Consider the following 11,364-nt stretch of genomic DNA (forward strand, 5'->3'; position numbering starts at 1 on the left):
ACCTTATTCGATCATTGTGAACGTCCAGTTCTTAATGACTGGTTCATAACCCCTCCATGCCCTATGACAGGGGGAAGTTTGTTGGTAGGGAGGAAGCCTGAACGATGGGGGTTGATCCTTTGAATTGTGAAATTTCAAAAAAGTTGCTTGCTTAGATGAACAACCTCCGCTGCACATTTAAAACCACCATCTATTACATCAAACGGTAAATTTAGAAGCGTACATGTCACCAACAGCAGCACTACTGGTGCATCCAGGAGTCAGTTCTTGCAGGGATTTTTGAGATTTCATGAGCATTTGCAAAAAACAGCAAAAAGCAAATGTTGATCAAAATCACAAAAGGCTTTTTTGACTGAAATCCCCTGATGCAAATAATTAAAAGATGCTATTTCCTTTACAAAAATTGATTCATCTGTTTTTGAAATGAACTCTTCATTTGTAGAAACTACTGTCAAAAATGTCATTTTAATTGAGCAGGTACTTGTTGTGGTGGCTGTGTTCATCTTTTTCCTTCAGCTAGATGTATCTGGTTTTCTAGGGCAACTTGGTCTTACTCAGCAGCAACCTTATTTGTGTTTTCTCAGTGTTTTAGAAAGCTCTCAGCAAGACTCCAGTAAGAGTGGGAGCTGTTAAGAATTTGCAGTGTTTTTACAATATTAGGTGCCATAAATTTACCTGTTCTTCCATCCAGAAAGCACTGTGAGTGGTGCCCAGGCCATATAGGCTCAATAAATAACTTATATTGTCCCACTACTCACGGTCCTGACTATTTCCTTCTAAAAACCTTAGAGCTCTTTGTTGGCACTGAAACTGCAGGAAAGGAAATTGGCCATTTATTGTTAGACGTTATGCACGGCTCGGCATTTAGCTTCTTACACGCCAGCAGACATCAGAAATGGAGGTTCAAAACTTGCAGGATTGATTATTTGATTAATGCGCATCAAATATTAATTTGCTGTTCCATTACAGAGACATACCAGCAAACAAGAATACAGGAAACGCAATTCGATGAAGTGCTGTGTAAGTACTCATCTGCTGTCAGAGAAGAACTAAAGACATCGTTGAAGTTGTTCTCGGCATTTCTGCAGTACTAAAATTAATCATTTTTTATCTGTAACAACTTTCCTAAAGCCCCATCCACTTCTATTTTAGATAACGGTCTCCTGTATTTCCCAGGATGCCACTCGACAGCATCCAGAGAACAGGCGTGAACTTGTTGCATCCAGCTGGGTTACGTATACTGTATGTGTGGGTAGAGGCAGCAGTAACAATAGAGATAGTAGGAGCCGGACAGCTGAATTTTTCCACTCAAGAAAAAATGAGTCACACTCCTACTCCAAACACAGCGAGCCTTGTGGCGCGTTGTCGATAAAGTAGCTATCCCTGCTTCTTCTTCACTGCTTCACCTCTCCCTGTGCTTCACCCTGGATGGGGATCTGCTTTCCAATTATTAAAGTTTTTCTTTAAAAAGTTAAATAAATAAAACAAGATCTGATGCAAAAAATACAGTGAAAAATAAAATATGCTTCATGTAATTATTTAATAAAAATCTAATCTGATATAAAAATATCCAAATCGGGCATATTTATATTTTATTGTCTTATTTATAATAATTTGATTGGGTTAAATGTGTACATTTGTGGCCAAACCAAAGTAAAAAGGGAGTATTTTTATAGAAATAAAAATCTTATATTTATCTGAAGTCTGGATTTTTAAATAAACAATCTCACATTATATGATGTGAGAATGCAGGTAATAAATTAAAACATCCATGCACGTTTACGTTAAGACTCTTTAGAAAGCTTTTTTGAGTAATATTGATTGATAAAAAGTTTTAGTGAATCCAAATTTTGTTTTTCTCTGAATATGCAGGTGGGACATCAAGATTTGAAATAATAATGTTAATTTCACCATCAGAAAGGCTTTTTTGTTGTTTAATATGAATAATTTCAGATTCCCTTGAAAGTAAAAATGCCAAATGTAACTCAGGAACAGTAAAGAAAATCTGCTTTAATACAAGTACATTAGAAGCCTTTCATATGCTTAGTGTGTGCGTGTAAATGATTGTGCACCATTGTGAACCGTAAAACTCCATAGATAAAATACTTTACTTTAGGTGTGACTCGTGCCTGACATTAGAGGTGCACTGATGTTGTTTTTTCTATTGCCGATACCGATGCCGATGTGTACGAGACGTGGTAAGCCAATGGCCGATATGTACTGTCGATTTTCATGGCCGATATCTAGACGTTTTCCACCTTACTTTCACGCTAAAATGTCACTAAAAACATCCATTTGAGGCACAAAATTTCTGAAGTTGAATCAGTTTTTGAACTAACGGTTAAATCTTAACTTTGTGCACTGCTCAATGTTAAAGTCACACACCTACATAAAATTTATTTAGAGAATTTACTATGCAAATGTTTTTAATGAATGTAAAATTTACATCAAGCTACATTTGACATCAAATTTACATCAGCTGCCTGAGAAGGCAACTGACTTTAAATCAGCTTTACTGAGGACAAATGTCAGCTTCTGTGGATTTATAATAAACGGTAAATATCAGCCCGATATATCGGCTGATCGATATATCAGTCTATCCCCGCCTGACATGCAGGCTGTAAAACACGTAAAAGAAGGGTTTTAATAATCAAACAGAAATTAAATTTAAATAAAAATTTAAAAAGAAGCAGAATGAAAAGCTAATAGCTAGATTTGGTGTTTTTGTCTGTTTTCGTGCAAAGGAAAAGCAACAGGCTTATTATTATTCATTTCTCTCCTATTAAGACTCTAGCCAATAGAAGTTGACAGCACTGTTTCATGGCTGCGTCCTTCAGACGGGTCCTGAGGGAGGTGCACTTCAGGCGAGTGCTTTCTGTTTGTGTGGAAGCAGGAGAGGAAATTTGTGTGCGACAACAGAGACGAGTCCATTGTGTATTATTAATACTCGTATTACCATTAGCTGGCAGGTGGCAGATCAGACCACACAACAAAGATCAATGCCATGGCTCAAACTGTTCAGAGTGCCAGCAAGTGAAGCAGCTCGTTTCACTAGAACTCCGGTAGCTGCAACAGTGGTAAGGCCTTCAGCTTGCTGGGACATGTTGTGGCCTCACCAACAACTCGTCACCCACCCCCCATCTCACTGCAGTAGCTCACTTGTAAGGCCTGCTGCCTGGTGTCATCTTCTGAGATTTGCACCCATCCAAATCCTGGCCTTGGGATTAAATGCGAAACTGGAACTTGGCCAAAACTCTGAACTTTTGAGGATCCTAAATTATCTGTTGAGATATTGAAAGGAGTGGTTGACTCGTTTCATCAATGCATCTGCAGTGGTCTCTAGTAGGAGTAAATGCCTTATAAGTTGTTCTTGGGGGAAGAAAATATACTGGTGCACCATTTCTCTCACCTAAAAGTTGCTCACATCACAGCTGAGCTTCAAACGGCAGGATTTGGCGACTTACTTCCTGATATTTGAGCATCTCGCCCCGGATTGGATGACAGCAAGGCAGCTCTACCACTGACTTGCTACGTTGATGTTTTATCTCCACAAACACAAGCCTGGAGGAGCTTCTGCCATGTTGTGAATTTGCTAATCCTAATGGCTTAAACTAGTCAAGACATTTTATTCTGTTTCCCGGACGTTAAAACAACAGCCTTCCCTGTCGTGAGTCAGGATGGGTGAGTCCATGAACGTTAATTTACATCTGATGTAAATCTGTGAGGATTTTCAAATCCTAGAGTTCCACAGTCTATTTTCTATCATAAGCTAATAAAGGAGATAGGTGTAGGAGACTATTTTCATGTTCAGCTTGCATGGTAAACTAAAACATGCTTTTTGGGTGTTCCACACCTTTAGAGCCACAGTCTGTAATGACACTGCGTGACAGCCTTGCTAGTTTGGTTTGCTTGCCCTGCTCCAACTGTGTGTGGCACATCTCTGCGCTTTGGTTTTTGTTACTCAACACATATTTAGATTACATTTGGAAAGAATATCAATTAAAAAATCAGACGTGATGGCCAGATAGATAGCTGGAAGTTGGTGAAGGCAGATTGTCTTTTTGATGTGTGTGGGCTACCGTAGTTGCAGTACCGGCTCTGAACTGTGTGGCGCTTAAAGTGTAAACTTTTTAAAGAACGTTCTAAAATAATATGTCTATAAATATATTGTAGAGATTTAAAGTAATCCACACATTTGTTTTAAAACCTTCGCCAATAACATGTTTTGGACTAAAAGCAACACTTTTGCATTTACCTGGGTCCTCCACTAAAGCCTAATTTATACTTCTCCGTCAGCTCAATGAAGGAGAGACGCACGCATCGACAGAGACACTTTGCTCTTGGACTTCTCTGTCACCTGGGGAGCGTTGCAATGCAATTCTCCGCCAGGACAACAGAGAGCATAGCGCTATTCTGAGGTATTCTGCCACACTCATGTATCCGGTCCACAATAGTGTATTTACTATTGTGTTTACATTGTTTTAATATATTTCAGAGACTTTTTAACACGAACAAAATTGTTCCTCATTCTCCTCCACCTCTTCGTGCGATTGGCACCTCTAAACCACGTTTCTCGTGTTTTCAATCCACGAATAAAACCCTTGCTCCACATCTTTATACTCCTTCAGTCGCGGGTGAATAAACGTTTACATTTTCAGGCAAAGTGTTCTTCAATCTGTTCTGTGTCTGCTGCTTAACGTATTTTTTGAGGAAGCAATGGTCGGTGCGGTTGACGAATTTAAAGGGAAGCTGCGTCCTGATCAGTCACAAGATTGCAGTCTCCATCACTTTTGATAGATAGTTAAAAAGTTGGGCAAGACTCCGTCACCCTCTGCGAGCCTGTTGGAGAGCCTTTGCGTGTCAGAGGAGAAACAGCTTGGTGCTACCATTTCAACTTTAGGACAAACTACCAGAGTCCCAAAAAGAAAAACACCATTTGTCACAGGAAACAAATGATGTTTGAACCTAGAAAATGGTAACTGGTGTTTAGCACTCTCTTGTTTATTGTGTAATTTCGGGTTCGGGTATCAGGCGTATGTGGTCTAGGGATGATAGCCGATGGGAGCAATGAGAGTTCTGTGACCATGTTTGTATTTAAAAGCTAGCTTGTTTTGCAAATTTTCCATTGCAGCTTTAAAGTGACTATGTGCATTTTGCCTGGCGATAGGGGGCAGTACATACCTAAATCATTGCATACAAGCGGTATTTTTGTGTTCAAGTAAGACCTTACCAATGGATGGCTATTAAGGTCAAAAATCCCTGGGAGCACAACCTCCATCCAAATGCGAAGCACATCAGACTCCCTTTCATCGCTGGTAAACAGTGAAGAGGTAAATGTATAAAACAACGTTTATGAATGGCGAAAGTTTTGTAACCGTTTGTTACAAATCAGTAAATGTATTTTGTCCTCACAGGCTCACAAGTCAACCTTTGTTTATGTATAGCACTTTTAAATGACAACACTGTTACCCCAAAGTGTTGCACAACAGTAATAATAATAAAAACGAATAAAATGAAATTTAAAACATGACAACGCATCATAAAATAATAAAACCACAAGGAACTAAAAACAGAATATGTTACACAAGTTTAAGATAAAGCTGCTTTCTGGAGTTTTCCCCCTTCAGAAACGATGTATGATTTTTCAGAAATGCGTAAAAGTGATAATCTCATCATGTACTGTGATAAAATGTAAGTGATACGTCTTTTTTTTTTTGCTAAGCATGCCACCTGCCCCGCAGAGCTCCATGCAATAAGAAACTGAGCGCCGACCAGAACTAACCAATAGCGTTTGACTACCGCTTAGATGCTTCAAATTTAAGGAATACCTCGGCTGATGCAGCGCTAATGAACTTTTCACGGACAAGTAAGTCTCTAAAATATAAATATATGAGAGCACAACATGACATGAGAAAAATACTCATAAAACAGCATGTTTTAGTGCTGTTTGTCAGCTACAGAAGCACATTTATAAACAGAAATGTGAAGTCGCCATCTTAAAAAACAGAGCAACAGATTTTTTTTGTGTGATATGCTTGTCAGCCACTAGATGGTGCCATCGGATAAGAGAAATACTCCGGAAAGAAGCTTTAAGATAAGCTATCGCAGATAAAAATGTAAAGGATGTAAGAAAACCCTGGGTTACTTTATTGTAAAATATCCAATCTTGGACAGAAGGAAACATGGTGTCTAATATGGCGTCACACACAGACACAAGCCCGGTCCATTAAGGTTTTATATGTTACGAAGCCCCCCGATATTTTTCAACAACTGGGCATCATTTAATTCATTTTCAACATTTTGATGGATATTTCCAGAGATAACAGTAAAAACTACACATTGTCTCTTTAAGATATTCAGCCAAGTAGGACCTATATAAGTAAGCCCAAGTAAAGGGCTCATTAGTGAAAGTTTTTTTTTATTTGTATTATTGAGTCAATAAAAAACAAACAATTTGTCATTTTTATAATTCTAAACAACATTTGGTCTCATCTGTGCTTGTTGCAGCTTTATGTATTCTTGACTAAACTGATTCACCTCTGTGAACTTCATTTATGCTTGTTTTTAAGCTTTTCTGGCTGATGTAAAAGCAGCCCTAATGTGAAGGCTCGCAGGCAGCAGAGTGGAATTTGGTTGAGTCAGTTCAGCCAAACTAAATGCCCCGGCTCTGTTACAGCAATTCAAGAAAGGCATCCGAATGCAGCAATGCAGTTTTCCCCCCCTTTACTCTCATTCACTTGGACAGCCGATGACGTTCGCTTGCCTGGTCTGGAATTTACGTCTACTGCCAGCGAGAGTTGTGAATGGGGTGGCAGGCAGACACTGCTGCTCTCTCTCTCTCTCTCTCTACACACACACACACACACACACACACACACACACACACACACACACACACACACACACACACACACACACACACACACACCTCTCTCTCTCTCCTCTCTCTCTCTCTCTCTCTCTCTCTCTCTCTCTCTCTCTCCACACACACACACACACACACACCTCTCTCTCTCTCTCTCCACACACACACACACACACCTCTCTCTCTCTCTCCACACACACACACACACACACACACACACACACACACACACACACACACACACACACACACACACCTCTCTCTCGCTCTCTCTCTCCACACACACACACACACCTCTCTCTCTCTCTCTCTCCACACACACACACACACACCTCTCTCTCTCTCTCCACACACACACACACACACACACACACACACACACACACACACACACACACACACACCTCTCTCTCGCTCTCTCTCTCCACACACACACACAGACCTCTCTCTCTCTCTCTCTCTCTCTCTCTCTCTCTCTCTCTCTCTCTCTCTCTCTCTCTCTCTCTCTCTCTCTCTCTCTCTCTCTCTCTCTCTCTCTCTCTCTCTCTCTCTCTCTCTCTCTCTCTCTCTCTCTCTCTCTCTCTCTCTCTCTCTCTCTCTCTCTCTCTCTCTCTCTCTCTCTCTCTCTCTCTCTCTCTCTCTCTCTCTCTCTCTCTCTCTCTCTCTCTCTCTCTCTGAGCTCAGGGTCTACTGCACCAATCTTGCTCACATCACAGTGGCTATGTTCAGGTTACGTTTAAACAAAGATATTCATCCCCACACCCTGAAGCTTTTAACACACACACAAATCTGCAGTACACCCTGGTATTAGACCTTGCTCTGCCTGCATGTACCACTAAAAAGGTTCAACGAAAGTGATCCCCCTAAAAAAACCAACAAGATCCATAAAAGACCTGAATAACTGTTTTTTTCCCAATATGCTGGGAATTACAAATTCCTCAGACATCAGCATTAACATCTGTATTCCCTGCTGCTCTGGCGAGGTGAGCAGAACTGGAGCCATCAGATGATTCTCAGATGACCACACCGGAGGGGTGTTTCATTTCACTGCATACTCATTGCCCATAAACTCTCTTCTGCAGAGATTGCAGCTTGGATGGCAGTAGCCCACTCAGTTTGTTATGTAACAATCAATTTGATTAAATAGCTTACGGCCTGCATCAAACTGATAGCGTGTGTAACACCACTTAGTTTTATGTAAGACAGTGATTGAACTCGGATGTGGACAGTGCAGCTTTTATATTTTTGCTTGGATATAAAAATAAAAACAAAAGGAAACTGAACACGAATTTCCTTTGATTCCAGATCATTTTAATCTCAGTGTAATCCTGAAAAGCAGTGACCATTGGCAGGATCTTGGTATTAAACCCTGATACAGTAGACCCAAAGAGCAGTGTGAGAGCTGATAAAGGGACACTAGTAGCCTGGGTATATCAATAGTTTCTCTTATTGCACTGCTTTGCTGCAATTTACATTGTTTTATGCATTTCAGACGTACAAGGATGCTGGCACAAATAGGCCCAAGACCGCAGAGTAAACTGGACCTTCCTGCTGCTCCTAGCTTAGAGCATTTTAACTGGGCAGTTCAAGCTCAAGATGTTCTGTGCCTAAACCAACAAGGATAAACAGGCTTTATTTGCATTTGTATGTGGTTTGAAATGAAACCTGTGTTTGCTCTGCCATTCACACGAGGGAAACACACGGGACTTCCTACCAGCACACAGGGCTCTCTGGCACTGGGCTGTGTAATGCAAAACCTCTAATGATTCTCACTGGTAAACGATTCAACCAGTAATGGACTCACAACAACCTGCGACATGTTCAGTGAGCACACAGCAACAAATCTGTTGAGTCAGTCTCACATGGACACATTTACAGAGGCTGATAGAGCCGCGCTTCAGCCTAAAGACTCATCAGCCTTTGCCTCTCTCCCTCACATGGTCAGGATGAGTGCTGATGGAGCAGCGGGGACAGCTACAGCTCATTAACTGCTCTTATTCATTCATGAAGCTTGATTCACCCAGCTCCAATTGTACAACGGTACCGTAAAACAAACATCAAGCCTGACCCACACAAAGGTTCGGACAGCACTTGTATAGCCCCATCAATGCCAGTAAAACCCTCTCTTCAATCACCGTCTCGAAAGACGAATTATGTCACTACTCAAATGGAGCAGCTGAAGACTATCGCCTGTGTCACTCCGGAAGCTGCTGCCACATGGAAGCATCTTGTGTATGCACTTGTGAGAATGTTGACAACAAACCTCTGTCACTTCAGATTTGTGACATTACAGGACAGTGTGATTAATTCAGAAAAGACAGATGTGTGCATCATCGAGGAACCTGGTGTTTAATTTAATCAGAGACTGATTCCAGCACCTTTCCAGCCCAAATACATTTAGAAGGAACTAAAATTTGCTTTAGAACACTGTTTCTAAATAAAGGACAAAATGCAAATAAAAGTCAAATGAAAGGATTTGCACATTACTTAAATCCTGCAGGCCAGTTTGTGACTATGTTCAGTCCACCATAAACATTTTTGCACCTTAATTAGCTGAATGGCTTCATGTTCAGCATCAGTGCTGCTTTCACAGAGCATCATTAGTTTTATTATTATTTTAAGTTTTAGAGACTGGGTTCACTCATGGTGATAATCACAACTAATATTGGTTTTCATTCTTGGGACTGGCTGATAATAGGATTTTTTTTTCTTTTCCGGGGATCTATCAATGGTAGTCTTCACTTTAGATGATAAGAACATGACTGCACCAAAGGGAGACCCGGGGGACCATTATCAGTGCTTCTTTCCTTTGATGTAAAGACGTTGAGTACAACACTAATAGGCCTGCTGCAGAAGGTGTTTCCCTTACTCTTATATAAACAACAGTGTAATAAATTTCCTGAAATTTTATTCTGGATTTTCGTTTAGGTGGGCCCCATCACCCCCAACTTGTTGAAAGGTTTTTGCAACAGTGCCTCTCTAAACTTCCCCAATTCATCTCCACATTGCTGGAAGAAAACAGTGTTTCCAAATCAGGAGAATATAATCACACACACACACACACACACACACACACACACACACACACACACACACACACACACACACACACACACACACACACACACACACACACACACACACACACACACACACTATTTTCAACCCTATCTGCATAATTAAATGTAAAGAAAGTTGAACATTTCTATAAGTTTAGAAATAATTTTTGTTAAATTCTTTATTATTTTCAGTTTTGATCCAGTCATGATTTCTATTTTTACTGAATTCAGGTGGAACTTTATGCAAATCAGGTCTGACATGAACCTTCTAACAAACATGGGATCGTTGATCACCCTACCACCACGAATGGCAGCAGAAACCTGCAGAGTCTGACTCCAGATAATAAGCAAACTCTTCCACTAGAACAGGACATCAGCGATGCTGCCATCAGCTGCATGTGGCCTTCAGACATTTGACTCCCCCTCCTCGTGTGTGTGCCTCTCTTTTGCAGGGGCCCCTCTTGCATAGATTTTAGCAGCAGTCACGTCATCAGCTCACTGTCCAAATGCCAGCCAGCCTCCCCTCGTGCGTCCCCTCTCTGGGGGAGTTTATTCCCTGCCTTGTGTGCGCTTCAGCATTCAGAATGTTGCGAAAGAGCCGCCTTCGTTTGCACAGACAGCGAAAGCGGATGTGGGAGGCAGACCCTCCCCTCACATCTGCGGGGAAACGATCTGTCAAAATTAGCGAGGATAAAACAATGACAGACATGTTTTGGGAGGATTTCGTTGTTAACGAGCTGAACTGTGATCCGCCGCTGCTGTGATGTCTTACATAAGACCCTCTCTGTTTTCTGTTGCATCTGCCGGATTTACCTGAGCCGCACAATCCGCAGGCTGCCGTTATCCCTGCGATCATTCCCACTTTTTCTGCATGCAGAGCGCAAAATGTCACAAAGCAGGGGCCCTGTCTGCCATTCGCACAGAGTTGAGTTTATACCATTCCACTTACCCTCTCTCGCTTTTAGCAGTACAGTGTTGGCTACTATGTTCTCCAGCTCCATGAAAAGCTGAAAAATCCTGAATGCAGAGGGTTTTTTTTCGGTACTCGAGCGTCTGCAGCGAGAACAGCGTCCTTTCCTGCTGGCACGGCGCGATCTCCTCGATTTCACTCCTCGACGATATCCGAGCAAATTTCACTCCTATCAAAGTCGTAAAGGATAAAACAGGATGTCATAGATTTGCTTGCAGTGTAAATTGGGCATGGTTCTTGTTGTGGGCTGGAAGTACGGCGCTGCATTTCGACTCCAATTCCCCAAAAACCGTTCCATGCGTGGTTTGGATGCCAGATCTCTCCGATGCAGAAAAGCATTAACTTGGAGGAATCCGATGTTGATGAAACCGGGTTGATCTGAGGAGATCCTTCACTCGGATACAGCAGGAGAGCAACAGCGGCGGCAGGGGTTGGCTGAGTGCACCAGAGAGGACACCAGAGCGCCCCCT

The 11,364-nt window shown here is 41.6% G+C and overlaps 1 protein-coding gene across 1 annotated transcript in view; it reads right to left on the reverse strand.

Annotated features, from left to right (window-relative positions):
* The window catches only part of grk5l (G protein-coupled receptor kinase 5 like), a 29,481-nt gene extending 18,338 nt beyond the window's left edge, over window positions 1-11,143 (reverse strand). The window contains exon 1 of the mRNA XM_015972218.3: window positions 10,874-11,143. Coding sequence (XP_015827704.1) covers window positions 10,874-10,925 — 52 coding nt within the window. The 5' untranslated portion in view covers window positions 10,926-11,143. The remainder of the gene's footprint in view (window positions 1-10,873) is intronic.
* Window positions 11,144-11,364: the final 221 nt, after the last annotated feature.

This window comes from Nothobranchius furzeri, chromosome 17, assembly GCF_043380555.1.
Source record: "Nothobranchius furzeri strain GRZ-AD chromosome 17, NfurGRZ-RIMD1, whole genome shotgun sequence".
Taxonomy (NCBI): domain Eukaryota; kingdom Metazoa; phylum Chordata; class Actinopteri; order Cyprinodontiformes; family Nothobranchiidae; genus Nothobranchius; species Nothobranchius furzeri.